The sequence below is a fragment of the Miniopterus natalensis genome, chromosome 4, assembly GCF_054644295.1.
Source record: "Miniopterus natalensis isolate mMinNat1 chromosome 4, mMinNat1.hap1, whole genome shotgun sequence".
NCBI lineage: Eukaryota > Metazoa > Chordata > Mammalia > Chiroptera > Miniopteridae > Miniopterus > Miniopterus natalensis.
The window spans coordinates 80,769,957-80,788,059 of record NC_142084.1 but is presented as its reverse complement, the minus strand read 5'-3'; the positions used below and the strand labels follow the sequence as shown (position 1 = coordinate 80,788,059).

At 44.5% G+C, this 18,103-nt stretch overlaps 1 protein-coding gene across 1 annotated transcript in view; it reads left to right on the top strand.

Annotated features, from left to right (window-relative positions):
• The window catches only part of SLC36A2 (solute carrier family 36 member 2), a 40,190-nt gene that overhangs the window by 11,880 nt on the left and 10,207 nt on the right, over window positions 1-18,103 (top strand). The window contains exons 4-9 of the mRNA XM_087816935.1: window positions 6,591-6,747; window positions 7,161-7,347; window positions 10,316-10,406; window positions 10,924-11,012; window positions 11,527-11,622; window positions 15,154-15,238. Of these exons, the coding sequence (XP_087673061.1) occupies window positions 6,645-6,747; window positions 7,161-7,347; window positions 10,316-10,406; window positions 10,924-11,012; window positions 11,527-11,622; window positions 15,154-15,238 (651 nt within the window). The 5' untranslated portion in view covers window positions 6,591-6,644. The remainder of the gene's footprint in view (window positions 1-6,590; window positions 6,748-7,160; window positions 7,348-10,315; window positions 10,407-10,923; window positions 11,013-11,526; window positions 11,623-15,153; window positions 15,239-18,103) is intronic.

The window sequence follows — 18,103 nt, the reverse complement described above, 5'->3', positions numbered from 1 at the left end:
GCGTAATGAGCCTGCCAGGGTGTTCCTGTCCCTTCTGGAGCTAGAGGAAATCTGAGGCTGCCACAAGGCTTCCTACCTGCAGCTGTGGGTAGCAAAGGCACCCAGGTGAGAGAAGTGAGGCAGGGGCTGATAATACCAGCACATCGGGTGACCCCACCTTCTCTCTGCCTTCCCTCTTTTTACAGCAGTCTTCTCCCAGTGCCCAGGTACATAGTGTTCTTTTTCCTGATTATGGGCCAGCTGGACTTCTGCTGTGTGTTTCATATGTTTCTGGCAGATAACTATAAACAGGCAGAGCAGAGCTCTGGAGCAGCAATACAAGATGGCACAGATAGCCCCGCTTGAGCTCGAGCAGCTCCCGCCAAAGCAGCTGAGTTAATAAAAGCCCGAACAATCCAGCCTTTGCGTTGGAAGCTCCAGGTCCTCATCTCAGAGCAACAACAGAGAAAACTGCACACACCCATTTTCCACTTGAGAATCTCCAAGACCTTCCTATTGAACAAGATATATTCTAAACATCTTACTCTGGCTCAAAAGACTGGGTGGCCTGGCCTCCATCTACCCTCCAGCCTGATGTTCTACTTCCCTCCTGTATGTGTCCTGTGCTCCAACATATCTGAACCATCTCCGTTCCCAAATTTGTCCATCCTTTCCCACCATTGAGCCTCTACTTCTGCTGCTCTTCCCACATGCAGTGTTCCCCCCGCCTCCACTCTCCAACTATCAAATCATGCCCATCCTGAATGCCTGTCTTCTCTGGGTATCGTTCCCTGATACACACAGTGGAATCACCACCTTACTTTTCCCTTCTTAAATATATGTGTGTGTGTGTGTGCGCGCGTATGTGCAGTTTTCCTTGAATATCGTTATGTGTGCATATCTCTTCTCCGTAAATAGCCTGTGAGCTCACTGAGGCTAGAAAAGTTTCTCTGCAATTATTAAAGTAACTGCTCAATAAATATGTTAGGTCATGGATTTTCAGCAAATGGGTCTTCAAACCCTAATGCTGGAAGAAACTCCAATAGTTCACATATGTATAAATATAATGTCTACTCTAAAACGTGAACAGCAGTTGCCTCTCTGAAATGGATCTACAGGTGCGTGTCTTTTATCTTCATTTTCATATCTTTATAAATGATTCTTTTCCCTTTGGAACACAAAAACAGCACAGCTCTCTCTCAGAGAAAATCAAACAATAATATAGACATTATTAAGCTAAAGGTCCCCAGAAATCTCTCCTCCTGCAAAAACATACCACTAAAAGTTATGTGAATAGTTTTTCAGGTTTTTCTTTCCATGAATATTTGAATATGCACATAAAATCATCAGTTAATTTCAAACTATGATATTGATCTGCCACTTAACTTCTCTTCTTGCTTAATGATAAGGCATGGAATCATTGTCCATGATATATTTACCAACTCCTTATTGACAGGCACTTAATGGGTTGTGTCTATTTTATTTTATGTTACTGCTATCATAAACTGCTGAAAAGAGAATCTCCAGAGATAATTTTGCTCTCTTTATATTTTTCTCTTTGTTTCTTTAGTTTTTCTAAATTTTTAACCATAAATATTTTCTATCATCATTAAACAAAATTTCTGTTTAAAAAAAATGAAGTGTCCAGCCATCTTCCTGTCTCTGTTCAGAAGTTCACTAAATGCTGTCTTTCAATCAATGAATTCATTCATTTATTCATTCAGCAAATATAGTCATGCACCGCGCAATGACAGGTCTGTCAACGACAGACCGCGTGTACTACGGTGGTCCCATAATAGTATAATGAAGCTGAAAAATTCCCACCACTTAGTGACTTCATAGAGGGCCACATTATGTGTTTGTGGTGATGTGATGGTCTAAACAAACCTACTGTATAAAAGTGTAGCACATACAATTGTGTAAAGTACTTAAGACTTGATCATGAAAAATGACTGTGCTGTTACTGGTTTATGTATTTCCATACATTTTATCATTATTTTAGAGTGTACCCTTTCTACTTATAAAATAAAGGTTGCCTCATACGTCTGGTGTTTATGTCTCTTGATTGCATCATTTTCTCTTGGGCTTGATTTAATCTCGTGTAGTTTTGTTCCTCGTGGTTTCCTAAGCATACAGAAGCCACCGCAAATGTTGCCAGTTAAAGGTCAAGCTAAGTACCTGAACTGGAAATGACATTAAGGTGGTTAAGGACTACAAAGGGAAAATCTGTGATGGTTATTACTCGCCAGTCAGGCTTGTCCTATTCCACTATAGCTACAGTCCTGACAAATCCAGCAGCATAGTGGCAAAAGTTGTTAAAGGATCAGCTTCGTTGAAGGTGATGAGACTAAAAGAAGTTGAGAAGAGCCTGTATCAGACATGAAGAAGCTTCTGATGGCCTGACTTGAAGACCAAGCCCAGAAGTATAGCCCTCTCTCTGCACCATGGCAATCACAGCCAAAGCAAAAAGTTGGTGATGTTGCAAGAAGAGGCTGGGCCCAACTACAATGTTCAATTTACTGCTAGCTCTGGGTGGTTTAAACAATTCAAGAATTGTTATTTATTACATAATGAGAAAGTAAGTGGTGAGTCTACAAGTGCTGATGTGAAGGCAGCTGAAGAATTTTTGGAAACTCTAGATAAGCTGAGTGGGGAGAAAATTACAGGCCAGAGTGAATATTCAGTATAGATGAAACCTCCCTATTCTGGAAATGGATGCGTCTTGAAAGGACTTTCACCCGTAAGGAGGCCAAGTCAGTGCCAGGTTTCAAGGCTTTTAAGGACAGGAAGACAGTCTTGCTTGGGGGCAATGTTGCAGGCTACAAATTGAAATCCTTTGTGATCTAGCACAAGGAGAACCCCAGGACCTCCAAGCACATCATAAGCACACACTGCCAGTGTACTACAGGAGCAATAAGAAGTCATGGGTGATCCTGCTCCGCTTCCGATATGCCCTCCTGGATTGCTGTGCCAGAAAAATGGAGAAGTACTGTTTGGAAAATAATACACCCTTTAAGCTTGTGTTTATTGTTGATAATGCTCCAGGACATCCTCATTTTATTGGCGATCTTCATCCCAATATCAAAGTGGTTTTTCTCCCTCCAAATACCACCTCTTTGATCTAACCAATGGATGAAGGAGGTGCAGTAGCTTTTAAGACCAACCACCTGAGGAGGGCCTTTACCCAGGCTATTGCTGCTCCTGAGGAAGACACTGAGAAGACACTGATGCAATTCTGGAAGGATTACAACATCTCTGCATGCAGAATCTTGCTTGGGCTTGGGGTAATGTCACCGAAGAGTGTATGAGTGGCACCTGGAAGAAGATACTCGAAAGGTTCCATCCTGAATTCAAGGGATTTGCTAAAGATAAGGAGCTTGCAGGAATCAACAAGGCTGTGGATGAGATGGCAAACAGGTTTAACTTGGGTGTGGATGAAGGTGACATTGACGAGCCCCTGAGGTTGTTCCTAAGGAATTGAATAATGAGGAGCTGTGGGAATTAGAACAGGACCGTGTAACTGAAGGAGAGGCCAAAGGAAAGGAAACTGTAGGAAGAGAAAAAGAAGAACCCACAAGAAAATCCACAGTGAAAGGTTTAGCAGAAGCTTTTGCAGACCTCAACAAGCTCTTTAAAAAGTTTGCTAACTTGGACCCCCACACCAAGAGGTTTTCATGAATAGGGAGGAATGTTCACCGTGAATTATCTGCTTACAAGCAAATCTATGATGAAAGAAGGAAACAAACCAAGCAAACCAGCACCAGACATATTTCTGAAAAGAGTGACACCTTCTCAAGAAGAGCCTCGGGCAGGTCCTTCAGGAGGTATTCCAGAAGAAGGCATTGTTGTTAGAGGAGATGATGGCCCCAAGGCTCCATGCCTGTTATTGCCCCTGAAGGCCTTCCAGTGGGACAAGACGTGGAGGTGGAAGACAGTGATATTGATGATCCTGACCCTGTGGAGGCTTTTGTTAATGTGTGTGTTTGTATCTTAATTTTTAACAAAAGTTTAAAAAGTAAAAACAACAACCAAAGTTAATAGAAAAAATAGCTTATAGACTAAAGATATAAAGAAATATTTTGTACAGCTGTACAGTGTGCTTGTATTTAAAGCTAAGTGTTGTTACAAAAGAGTTGAAAAGTTATAAATCTCAAAGTTTATAAAGTAGAAAAGTTATAGTAAGCTCAGGTTAAGTATTATTGAAGAAAAATATTTTTTCTAAATTTTAGGGTAGCCTGCTTGCCTGAACCATTACTTAGAGCTGATGTTCCCACAGAGCCGATTCTGAGGCACAGAGTCACAGGTCACACACAGCTGGGGCTGGAATAAAGGGTGAGCACATAGAAATGTTCTAGACAATGAAGTCAAACCACAAATAAGGAAACAGGTTTCTTCATCCTGGTCCCAGTACAATTTATATTCCTATTCCATCCTTTGGTTAGGAACTGTTGCATATTCCAGTGTGTAAGATACTCTCCCCTCTAGCTCCCCCGCAACCCCCAAGCAAAAGGAATCCAAGACCCGCACACCTGTGTTACTGCTGGGTCACCTTTCAGACCTGAAATTAGGGGTGGAGCTCCCTCTGATGGTAAGAGCACAAAAGCACAACTCCTTTAAAGCGCAGCCTGTAAAATTAATTGCGATTTTCTGTAACATCAATCAATAATCAGCAGCAGCAGTGTCACCCACCATATGGCCCGCGAAAGCTACTCAGAGGAAGCTTACTTGAGTATCGTACTTCCTGAGCGTGGAATAGGATACTCAAGTATGGATGGCTGGACTAGAGGCCTTTAAAGCCTTTTCAGTAACCGGTATTATTGTAATTCCTATTATTGCTATAATTCATATTATCTATATACTAATATTGGTATAATTCCTTGAACCTAGAGGTGCCATGTTTTGGAGTTTGTTTGTTTGTTTGTTTGTTTCCCTCTCTCAAGCTTTGTGATGGATGAGATGAATGAATTTAAAATAATAAACAATGGGGTCTCACACACAAATGGGGACCACTGTCATTATGGCCCCTCCATTTGCAGATTTTGCCTCTGGAAAACAAGATGCAGGACCCTTCCCAGTTTTCACTCGTCCTATGCAGGAGGATGTTTGTAATCACCACCCTGGACATAAGCTTTGGTATCTTGGGCTACCTTACGTTTTGGGGGCCACCACTTACAAAAGCATCCTCTGAAACCTCTCCAACTACTGGTGAGTGAGTTCAGGCCTCAGAGCCAGAAGATGACATGCAGGTGGGGCTGGCTTAGCTTAAGTTTATGGCCCTAAAGAACAGAAATTCACATTCTTAATCTAATGCATAAACAATAAATATTTAGGAAAAATATAATGGGATAACTTAGATTTACTTTTCTGAGTAACTCACTCATCATGAAGAAAGAGAAGAGCCCTGCCGTTGTGCCTCAGTGGTTGAGTGTCTGTCTACCTATGAACCAAGAAGTCAAGGTTTGGTTCCCGGTCAGGGCACATGCCCAGGTTTCGGGCTCAATCTCCAGTAGGGGGCGTGCAGGAGGCAGCTGATGGATGATTCTCTCTCATCATTGATGTTTCTTTCTCTCCCTCTCCCTTTTTCGCTCTGAAGTCAATTTTAAAAAAAGAAAGAAAAAAGAAAAGAAGAAGAGAAAGAAAAAGAAAGAAAGGAAGGAGAGAAAGAGAGAAGATACCCTGGCCAGTGTTTGCTCAGTTAGAGCATCCGCCAGAGCACCGAAGGGTCGAAAGTTTGATTCCCGGTCACGGGCACATACGTGGGTTGCCGTTTTGATCCTCAGTCCTGGTTGGGGAGTGTGCGGGAGGCAACCAACTGGTTTCTCTCTCACATTGATGTTTCCGTGTGTCTCCTCTCTCCCTCCCTCTCTCCACGTATGTCCTCGGGTGAAGATTAAAAGAAAGATCTGGCTAGGGAGTTCAGGATCTGCCAAAGGATTAGCTGTGACCTCGAACAAGCTCTTTGTCTCTGCGAGCCTCAGTTTCCACATCTGTAAAAGCAAAATAACAATGCTACTCAGAGAAGTAGCCAGACTTTGTGGAGCCGGAAGCATAGACCATTAGAGTGGGAGTGGGAGTAGTGGTAAGGGGTGGAGAGGGCCTCTTTAAAAAAGAGAATGCAGAATTACAAATCCGAAATTGCATACAGGACGTTGGAAAGTGTCCCATGGAAGGGAGGGGACCAGACAAATCTGTCTCAGATGCTACCAGTTAGCTGTGAGATAATTAAGAAAAGCTCTTGCCACATGAGATGGTGACCACGCAGGGAGTGGTGCGGCTTGAGTAAAATGCTATAATTTTGAGGGAGGAGGAAATTTGGGGCCGTTAGTCCGTGACTGAAGCAGAGATGATGACAGGGTGGAACACTAAAGAAACCCCCAGGGGCTTCTCTGTCAGCCGTGTTCCATCCAAAATGACATGGGTGACCTTAGACAAATCACACCCTCTCCTGGCCCAGCGTCCTGCCCAGTGAAATTCGACTGGATTGTACAATCTCTGCCTCTCCCCATTTTCCCAAAAAGAATTTTCACCACTCTCCCCGGAGCCTCGCAGCAGCTAAGACACAGTTAGAGGTAAGTGAGTGATTGCTTCTTTTTTTCCAACTATTTTCCCAGAAAGGGGAGCTCCCCGAAGGACTCCTTCTAGCGGCCCTGCAGCCCTGCCCTGGGATGACTGCGGAGGTGGGAGTGTGTGGGTGCTCTCTCCAAATGCCGGAAATAGGGTGCTGGCCCTGGCAAGCTGGGCTGTGGTCCCTACTCTTTCACTCTCTAGGTATGTGAACTTAAGCAGGTTCCTTTAGTTCAGAGCCTAATTTCCTCATTATTTAATTAATAGGATTAATTAAGAAAATATAGGTAAAACACTTAGCAGAGTATCTATCCCTGAGCGAAGTGCTTAAAAAATATTAAAATGGTCAGTGTCGTGGTCACTGTTGCCGTTACTCCTTATTGTTAGGTAAGGGTGGATGACTCCCATCCCAAATCCCTCCCCTCTCCTCCTCCCTGTTGGCTCCTCTCCCGAAGCTCCTTAGGCCAGGAGGAGCACCCTCTGGGGGAGGTGGGCGGGGCCTCACTCCAGTTTGGCCAGAGCCTGCTAATAAGGGACAGGCCACTGAGTCGGGGTTTGCACCTGACTGGACACCTTTCTCTCTGCCTCCTTCTAACGCAGACCTCCTCATTGCCCAGGGCCCTCTCTTTCTGAAGCAGTCATGCCTGGAACAAAGAGTGCTGGGCGTCCCCAGGGAGCTGTTAACCTCAAACCAGACCTCAAGCCATCTCTCGGAAGTGCCAAGAAGCTGCAGAACAAGGACTCTGAGTTCTTGGATGGAAGTCGTTTGGAGTTGCCGGTCTTGGAGAAGACCAAGGGTATAACGTGAGTGCTCTTTCCTGCCATCCCCCCTGTCTGCCCTCCAGCCTGGATGCTTGCAGTGGCAAAAACCCTGGGGTCAGGGTGGATGGGGGGTGGGGTTATGTCTGACCCCCAACCCATTGTGCAGATGGGGAAACCAAGGTTGCAGAAGGGGCAGTTGTAGGCTGAGTTAGGCTGAGAGCTTACAGGTACAGGTGTAGAGACTGTCCAAAAGCCCTTAGAATATAGTGAACTAGCCTCCAACGAATGCAGGTGGGGAAACTGAGGCCCAGTTATTCCAAGCCATACCCTGGGTCATTGGCAGGACAAGGGCTGGAATCCAGTGCTGGCCCTAAAGTCAGTTTTGCTTCTGGCCAGTTTTGATCATGTTGGGGAGAGGGGCAGAATCCCCCACTTGTTGGAGAAGATGAGACCTGCCTGCAGTGATGACATCGAAAGCACAGTATGTGGGAGAGTCCAGTTGCTTCCACCTCCCTGGGGTGTGTTTTGAGAGGGGGGAAGGGGGAGAGGATCACTCATGAGGCTTTTAAACCATGACAAGGAGGGGTCTACTGAAAGTTTAGGCAGGGAAGACAAGCTACGGGGCTCCAGCTGCCTTGGCCCCCACCACTCAAGCAGAGCAGCTAGTTCACTTAGGAGATGTGGTTGGGGTGGCATGGTGGTGGAGAGCTCTGCTGCTTTAAGAAGAAAGTTCTGGCACCACTGGTGTAGTAGAAAGAACGCCGCATTCAGGTTGTGACTCTGCCCCCTGACTTCTCTAAGCTACAGTTTCCCCATATGCAAAGCAGAGAAACCCGTAGCAGGATCTGTAAGGAGGCTGCCTTGGAAGTTCAGTCTGAAGGAGTGGGGCTGGGGGTTGCAGAAGGAGGGAGAAACTGTGAGGGCCCTTTCCACTGCCACCTTGCAAGGCAATGTGGGGATGGACACAGTAACCTTGACACCTGTCTTAGAGAAAGAGTCTGAGGGTTCTGTTGCCCCAGTGTTTGTTCTGAGGGTTGCTAAGAAAGCCTGATCCCTCCCCTAAGCGAGAGCTCTCTAGGCCTGGGGGGTGGGGGCGTCCACCGCTGAGTTGGGGTATTTCTCAATCAGAGGCCCTGAGGGAACCAACTAGCTCTGTCGTCCTGAGCTGACACATGGTTTATTGGCAATTTCAGTACTTAAGAATCAAAGAAATAAACAAGTGAGAACTAGAGGGATCCCTGTGGCTTGGGGGGAAGTAGTAAAACAGATCTGTCAGCGTGGTACCTATGGGATCAGCTGACTTGAGTTCCAGCTCCCACTCGGCTGCTTACCAGCTTGAGCAAGTGTCGGAACTCCGTGCCTCAGTTGCTCCTCCCAGGAAGGCTGCACAGGTGAATTGCACATAAAGCCCCTAGTGCCATGTCCAGAAGTGTTGGCTGCTCTGAATAGGGTGCTGGTCCAAGGTTGCCAAAGGAGTTAGGGCTTAAACCCGGGTTTCCTGCCTCCTGGCCCACTGCTTTCTTTGCGCAGTGTTTTTAAGCTGGCTGAGTTGCCCAAAGTTAAATTCTGATTTCCCAAGTCCTTTGGTTAGAAATTTCCAAAGAGACCCATTGACTTTTTCCTAGTTGCAAAATAAGGACATCATTGGAGGGCCACAGGGCACTGTGCTCTGTCAGCGATGTTGACACCCACAGAGAGGGAGAAAGGCATCCAGAGACTCTCACTCTCTCTCCCCCAACACTCCCCAAGTGTTCTCTTTAACCCTTAACAAATTAATGGGCAGATCCTTAGGAAGCTAGAGAAGTTAGGGATTAATATAGAGTATGTGTGCTTGGAGCAGTTATTTCAAAATATCATTTCTCCAAATATTTACAGAGATTCAGCAATGTGGACACGTTGTCCAAGACGACACAGCTAGTTGAGTAGTAGCCTTGGGTTTTAATCCCTGATTTGTCCAACCTCAGAGGCCAAGCTCCTTCCAGAATAACTCTGCTGCTCTTTAAAAGTCTCCTCTCTGGAAGGCTCTCCTAGGGCATTCCCAAGGTTTCTAAGTTGTGGATGTAAATTCAATACTCACCTTGGTTCAAACGTGGTCCAGGTGCAAAAAGATATCAAAATAGGTTGTGGTGTAATTCATCACAGAGAGGGTACCTCCCTGGAGCTTTACCTCTAGAGGTGTAGACCTTGTCCTCTGGACAACCAACCTTCACATCTGCCTTAAAGAAAGTGTCTGAGTGTTTGTGTTGGGGTGGGAGGAATCATGCCATTCCTCAGCTTGATGTCCTGGCTGAGTGGGGGGGGGGGATTCTTCAGCTCAATTCCCAAATGACCCTGTCCCAACAGGCTGCATCTGGGGACCCAAGTCACCTGACCTGTTTATTCAGGAGTCACAATGATTTCTTTGCTGCCTGCCTTTTCTCTTTTCTCTGCATTCAATCCTGTCTCTGCTATTAGTTTTATGACCTTGGGCTGTTCTCTTCCCACTCTCTGAGCCTCAGTGTCCTTGGTTGTGAAATGGGGTGTCCCCTTACTCACTGTCTGGGCCTACTTCCAGGAAGCAATCCAGTAGAAATGGGGCGAAGGACAGGGACTCTGAAGGAGTCCTGAGTTCAAATTCTGACTCTCCAGGATATCCTTGGACAAGTCATTAAAAAAACACACCTCTATCTTCAGTTTCCTCACTGACTTCCTTGCCTTGACAAGAGGCTTAAATGAAATAATACATGTAGAATACTTAGCATAATGTCTGTTATATAGTAAGTGTTATAATAGCATATATTGAGTGTCAGCTGCTAAAACCAAGACAGTTCTGGAAAAGCTGGGATGAACTGGGATGATTGGTCACCCTGCAGGAGACTCAGAGGCGCCAGGCAAGACCATGGGGACTTAGAAATGGCCGGGAGCTCACCTATCCACCTGAGTTCAGGTGTTGGCATGCTGGAAGGTATTGTCTGTTGGATCTCCTCAGCTCCGCACACCCAGCCCCTCATGTCATTTTACTCTCCTTTAGAGCGTTCCAGGCCTTAATTCACCTGGTAAAATGCAACATGGGCACAGGGATCCTGGGACTTCCCCTGGCTTTGAAGAACGCAGGCCTCCTGGTAAGAAGGCTGCATGGGTGGGGCCAGTTCAACTGGGTTATAGCAGGGAGGTGGGGGGAGAGGCTCTAAGGGTTTTTAATGACTTGCATTGAGCAGTCTTTCTGGGTTTGGAGTCTAGACATCTAGCCTGAATTTGAGTTCCGGCTCTCCCACAGACTTTGAGTGGCCTTTGCAAGTTATTTGTCTTCTCTCTGGGCGTCCATTTCCTCCCTTGTAGAACGCAAGGCTTGGATTATGACTTTTCAACTGTGCTCTACGGAGCACTCATTCATGGGGATGCCTCAGAGACCACTAAAGGTCAGAATTCTGGCTCCCCTATTCCACCACCACACCCCATTGTCATTGCTTTACATGCTTTAGTGGAGTACTCCTTGAGATTGAATTTGCTAAAAAGGGCTCACAAACCAGTTGGTAGAAAGTTGAGTCCTGAATATCTGCACTACCGAATGCCTCCCCGTAGTATTCTTCACAAATTCATTCTCTTCTGTCTTCCCTGCCCCTTCGCTCCATTCTCCAGATGGGCCCACTGAGTTTGCTGGCGATGGGCCTCATCACCTGCCACTGTATGCACATCCTGGTCAGGTGTGCCCAGCGCTTCTGCCACAGGTGAGGAAAGCAGCTTCCTTGTGTCAATTCCTTTGGTACTTGGTCCTCAGGGACATCCCAGAAACATCCTACACATAACAAGAGTTGATTTCTTAATTTCCTCCAATAATGCCATGAAAGAGAAAAAAACATTTAGGGCAGGGACGTAAGGTGAGGCTCTGCCACTGACTCATTAGGTGTTCTCAATCAGGCCATTGTGTGCATCTTCTTGGCTCACCTGTAAATTGGGCATAAACAATCCATGCCTAACCCTGCCTCAGAGAATTGACATGAGAATCCAGTGGGATCATGGATATGAAAACTGTACTCATGCAAGTTGTGTATTATGTAGTAACTACTCCACGTGACAGGCAGGGAAAGCAAGCCACCAAGGAAATACCACCAGGTGTCAAAGTCCAAACTAGAACTTTGGTCACTGTCCCAATGTTCTTTCCACTTCAGCTGGCTCCGGCTTGCTGTGTGTCTCCTGGCTTTTAGTATATGATCTTAGATTAAATTGCACTTTCTCCTGCAGGCTTAACAAGCCCTTTATGGACTATGGGGAGACAGTGATGCATGGGCTAGAGGCCAGCCCCAACGCCTGGCTCCGGGACCATGCCCACTGGGGAAGGTACCTTGTTCTCGCTTTGCTAGAAGTGGGATAAGATGTAGGAGGAGGAAATATAGACATCAGGCATGCCTTGTTCCCTGGAAAGCTGGCTCATGGAGCACAGAGTGTTAGACTCTCCACATGGAAGAGGTTCATTGGAAACCTTCCTGACCTAGCCCCCTCCTTGTATACCTCCAATAACAGGGTGTTCCTCCTTTGCTATGCAGCTCTAATATTATTCACTTTTTTAATTGATTTTTTTAGAGAGAGAGAGACATCTATTTGTTGTTTTTTATGCATTCCTTGGTTGCTTCTTGTATGTACCTTGACCAGAGATCGAACCTGCAACCTTGGGGTATCAAGACAACGCTCTAACTAACTGAGCTACCCAGCCAGGGCTTCCCTTTTTTATTAAACCACATTTACCCAGTTGCTACAATGTACCAAGCCCTGGAAATACTGTGAGGAACAAGGCAAACAAGGCTTCGCCCCCACAGAACTGGATGCTAAACAGTTTAGGAGGCAGTTAGTTAATAACCACTGGGGTAAGCACAGTGAGGGAAGCAGCAGCTGCTGCCCAGCAGGTAAGGAGATGTGTGCGGGCTTGTGCGGGCCTCCTGGGAGGAAGCAGTGGAGATGAGTTCTGAAGGAAGGGATTTGGAAGGCTGAGGAATCATCTCTGGGAAGATGGGCAGGAGCCTGGGGGGCCTTCCAGGAAGAAGGAAGAGTGAGGTCCGAAGGTCCTGAAGCAGGGAGGGGTACATGGCACTTTCAAGGTATAGAAAGACCAGGTACCTTGAGGGCGGAGAGTCAGGGAAATGAAGCTACAGTAGGATCCAGAGGCCCATCTAGCTGTACATTTTCGACCCTCTTAAAGACTTTATTCTTTTCTTAAAAGCAACCCAGGAAGCCATTGGTTTTAAGAAGGGAAGTAATCATGTCTGCATTGTTTAAAGATCTGTCTGGCCACTGTAGGGAGAATAGCTTACCAAGGAACAAGAAGAGTAGGTTAGTGAGACCCTTGAGGATGCTATTGACAGTGTCCAGGCAGCTGGCAGCGGTGGCTGGGACCAAGCTGAAGGCATTGGGGATGGAGAAAAGTGAACTTGGTCATGGTTTGGGCCCTGGGGTTGTGGAAAGGAAAAAATCAAGGTCGGCTTAGGTTTCTGATTACTTCTGTTTCGGACAAGTTGTGTCTGAGGTGCCTGGGAGAGATTCAAGTGGGGATATCAAGTGGGTAGTTGGAGGTATAGGTTGGAACCTATCTTCATGTGGGAGACACAGAATGGAAGTGATCACCCATGATGCCAGGGGCAGAAGAAGTCTTTCAGGGAGTGAGTTTATAGTGAGAAAAAGACCAAGACATTAATGACCCTTTGGTGAGCTGAAGTCTTCCTCCTGCAGCGCCCACCTTTTAGCTGTCAGGGGTAACACAGAACAAGTCAACCCCCTCTGTCCTCTGGTACTTGGGACTAAATCTACTCTTTTATCTTTGCTTTTGGACCTGTACCCACCCCATGTGCCTACTCTTTTCTGAGTACCATCTCGATTATCAAAGTGTCTCTTGAATTGTGATACCCCAAACCCCAATCTGCAGTATCTGAGGTGTGCCCCGCCCATTTAATGTGTGGTCTAAGAGCATCACAGGCCTGGTACCTCCCTTGGCCCAAAGCCCATTCACATACTGAATTAATACAATTCAGCCTACAGGCAGACTAGGAAGGCTATGAGATGATAACCAGAATTTTCCCAATTGGGTCACCCAAGAGGAGGTTTCTGCCTGTTGCAATCCCTCAAATCCTTCTACTCATTGTTGGGCATATAAAGTAAATTTTCCCGCTCTTTTTAGGAACCTTGCTCCACTAATCATTTCTTCTCCTATAGCCTGAACTTCTATTTTGAACTACAGGCTCTTCCTCTCAACATTTAAATGTGTTAGTGTATCTCCATCTTAAAAATAATAAAATAAATTCATAGAGCTTCCAGGACTTTACACCATTCTCTAGCCACCATCCTATCTCATATTCAACGTCTGGTGATTCAACAGATATCTACTGAATATCTACAATGTGCCAGGAAGTGCTTTAGGCAGTGGATTGGAAATGAACAGAATGGGCACTATCAAGACTGGAGCTCATACTCTAGCTTCAAGAAAGGATAGCCCACCTTCTGACTTTACACCTGAACATCCCATTCATACCTCTTTCACAGGCCACCTGGCTTTTTTGTCCTTATAGGTCTACAGGAGTTCTTTCCACTAAAGCCCTAAAAGACCTCCTTGTTGCACCTTCTTTGCCCTAGAGAATCTCTCAGCAGCATTGGGTCCAATTGACTCTTCTGTTCGTCAAACATTCTCTCCTCTTGGCTTCTATTAGACTCCATTGCATCTTAGTTTCCTGCTCACCTCTCTGCTCATTCCTTTGCATTTGTTGCAGGCTTCTTTGTTTCTATCCTCCCTTTAAATGTTGGTGTTCTCTAGGGGATGGAATGCTGCCTTCTCTTTTTCTCACCCTGCACACTCTTCATTGCTGGTCTGCCTTCTCTAGGCTTTATCCATTACTGACAAATCAATAGTTCCCGACCTTAATACACAGTTGTCTCCTGTAGGAACCTCAAGCCCAACAATTCAGAGGCTAAATGTGTAATTAACTTCTTTTCTTTCCCTCTAAAACCTGTTCTTCCTTCTGAGTAGCCCAGTTCATTTTGTTGTCCAAGCTAAAAACCTGTCAATCACCTTAAGTCATTTTCTTTCCCTTCCCCCAGTTGTAGGTGGTCAACCAAGTTCTGTAAGATCTAGCTTCCTAGTATCTCTTAAAATGCTTTAATTCTCTCATCCTAGTGGTCACGTCTTTGCCCAGGCTGCTGCCTTCTTTCACCTCCATTGTGAAAATCTCCAATCTTACCATCCGTAGTCTTGCCCCCTCCCCCCCATGTGTTCTCCACGTGGAAGCTAGAGAAATCGGTCTAATCCTTCTGCTAAAATGCTCTTTTCTCACTTCTTTCTCTCCATCTCCTCCTCCTTCTGTTTCTTTCACAAGAGACTCTCACTCAGGTATTGGTGTTTCTAAGAAGGCTATCTGCTCTATAATTTGGGTCAAATGGCCTTTTAACCATGGCCATTAATGCCATATTATTTTTGGTCTATCTTGCCCTCTAGTCTATAAACCACTAGAGGAAGGGACCAGGTGTTATTGGTCTGTGTATCTTCAATGTAGAAAGAAATTTAAATTGTTAATAATAGCTAATAAAAACATTATGCCTACTGCCCTACATTAATTAGTATCGGTTACAAGAAATGCCCCAGAGCCAGGTGGGGAGAGGTTCCTGACTGTGAAGAATTTTACCACTTGCTGAGCTGAGAATGTGAGGGTGGTTGAGAAACATATTTATAAAAGAACTATTGTTACCTCACTTCTTACGACTGCCCCATTGTTGATTGTGGTGGCATGACTGAGGGTGCTGGTACAGGGCCACCAACCCCTGGGAGAAGATGACAAGCCAACTCTTTTTTTTTTTATAACAAGTGTTCTTTCTCTCTCTCCTCTCTTCCAGGCATATGGTGAGCTTCTTCCTTATATTCACCCAGATGGGCTTCTGCTGTGTGTACATTGTGTTTCTGGCTGATAATTTAAAACAGGTAGAGTCTTCTAGAGAATATGGGAGGGGAAAGGACTTGGAAAAGTTGTTCAACAAATGGCTTCTTCTTTTAGGTGTCCCAGTGTCCTAATCAATATGAAAAAAGAAAGTTAAACTAGATGCTGTCAAAAAATCCAGACTTCCCCCTGCTCACTTATCTACAGATATCTCAAAGTGGTTACTTTTCCCATAATACCCTTGGACTGGTCCTCAAGGTTGGTCTCTAAAATTAGACTGGAAGAAATCTTGCTTTAGAGCTTAATCATCCTTAACTCTCCTAAAACTGATATTTTCTGGTAATACTTAACCTTCTTTGGGCCATCTTTATCTACCTTTAGTTGCCTAATCTTTATGGATTAACAGTTGTCCCCAGGAAGTTCTTTTAATCTAACCCAGAAGTTATCTTGTAGCAATTTGATCAAAATAATACGAGCAACAACAGAGGCCATCCTTAGTCAATCAATAAGCTTAAAAGTGAAAACCATTCTTTAGGGGTCTTTTCTGTTTATGGTAATATCAGAAATTTAGGAATTTAAAAAAATTAGAAAGCAGGAAAAATATAGTAAGCATTTAGACTTAGCTTCTATTATGTGTCAGGTACAGTGCTGAGCATTTTATATGCTTTCCCTCATTTAAGTCTCTCCATGCCCATATCAAAATAGGTACTGATGAGAAAACGGGTGCTATAAACTCTATTAATGTGTATAAGGTCACAGAGCCACAGTATAAAATGCAGGCCTTTTGCCCTGGCCAGTGTGGTTCAGTTGGTTGGAGTGTCATCTCCTACACCAGAAGATGGTGGGTTTGATTCCTGGTCAGGGCACATACCCACGTTGTGGGTTCAATCCCTGGTCCAGACATATGCCAGAGGCATCGGATCTCTCTCTCTCACATAATTTTTTTTTTAATTGCAGGCCTTTTCACATCAGATCTCAAGTTCTTAAACACTATGCTATTTGCTTCTAAAAACAAAGCAAAATTAGGCTTAAATTTTTTTTAATTGATTTAAGAGAGGGGAAGGGAGAAGGAGAGCGAGATAGAAACATCAATGATGAGCGAGAGTCACTGATCTGCTGCCTCCTGCATGCCCCCTACCAGGCATTGAGCCCAAAACCCGGCCATGTGCCTGGACTGGGAATCAAACTATGATCTCCTGGATCATAGGCCAACGCTCAACCACTGAGCCATACCTACCGGGCCCAAAATTAGTCTTAATGCAATCAACTCATGGTTATTGTTTTAACTTATTATTAACTGGTTAGCATTTTGCAGTTTCCTTACAGTTTTTAATGTAATTTTGAATAGTTTACTAACATTTCATCACACAGATTGACCATGACTTGGTCTTCTATGGTTAGATATATTCTGTTTCCCTTTGTTTTTTGACCATTATCCATACAAGTCTTAGTATACCCCTTTATTTCTTTAGTATATATTTCTAAAAGTAAAATTAATGGGTCAAAGAGTTTGATTGTTTCGAAGGCTTTCAAAACACATTGCCAGACTGCTACTTAGAAATCAATCTGATATCAGCAGAACTTTATTTATCATCTGTCTAGAGACAAGGCAAGCATTGTCTTGAGTTTGCAGGCTCAGTGGAATGTATTCTAAAACATATAAAAAGTTAAATGTCAATATGATATTTTGGTGCCAGGTCAGGACACTAACACCACTGTGAGCTTGAGGTGCTTAATTGTGAACTAAGGGGTAGAAATGTGAGGGTGGCAGGAAGGATCATTAGAGCAAGGGAAGGCTCCCTTGCAAGATGCATCTGAGCAAGATGCTGAAGAGCTTTGGTGGCAGCCAAGGTGGAAGAAAGGAGGAGTGAACACCTGGGGGCAGGAATGCAGGGGACTTACTCAGGAGAGGCAATACAATTGGTTGTAGAAGAGCCTTCAAGGTTGAATGGAGCCCATTTATGGAGGGCCTTGAATGCCTGGCTCAGGTTCCAAGTATTTTTCCTACTGCAGTGAGGAATCAGAAAAAAACAAGACAGTGATTTATTTAAGTATTCATGATATGCTGTTAAATGAGAAGGACTTTTCAAAATAAGAGTGTATGCTATGATTGCAGTCTTGTAAAATAACAAGGATTCATATTATACATGTCATTGTGATATTGTATAGAAAATGTATAGATGCATATATTTCAAGGCATTACCATGGCTACCCATGGGCACTGAGATGGTCATTGCTTTACATTTTCCTCTTGCCTAACTCTAGTTTCTAATTGTTCTGCAGTAGGTGTTTATACTGTGTGGGGGAGAGTGTTTCTTGTTTATCTCAATGATTGAGGGATCCTAATAGATTTTATTGGCGTCCTGGGGTGCTAAATGTCCTTCAATGAATGGTCCAGTCCTCACAAGAAGAGTTCTCTCACTCAAAATGCCACTATTGGTGTATTTAAGAAACAATTAAGCGATGGGGTTTTTTTTGTTTGACGAATATTGGCTAACTTCCACAAAATGACAGAGAAAGCTTAAAAAAAGAGAAAGGTCTCAGAAAAGAACAGGAACCAGGGCCGTTAGGGAGATGTAGATAGAACTGACGCAGCCTCCTCAGGGATCCCTGGTCAGAATTAAACTTTATCCTTTCTTGTTCTGTCCCTGTGTCGTTGCGTCATTTTGCTAGTTGTTTAGATTCAGATTGCAGAGAGAGACGGTGAAAGCCCTAGCTTGAGTCCAAGGCCAGTCCTTTAGTTCTGCCATATGATTGCGACTTATAGTCCTCCAAGGTTGTATTCGGGGGAGAGAGAATTCACCAAAAATAAATCAAAATCAGGAGGAAAGGATGCTGAGTTGCCAGGAGCCAACAAATAGTCAACATAAGTCTAGTTATTTATTTTTTATTTATTTTTATTAAAGTTA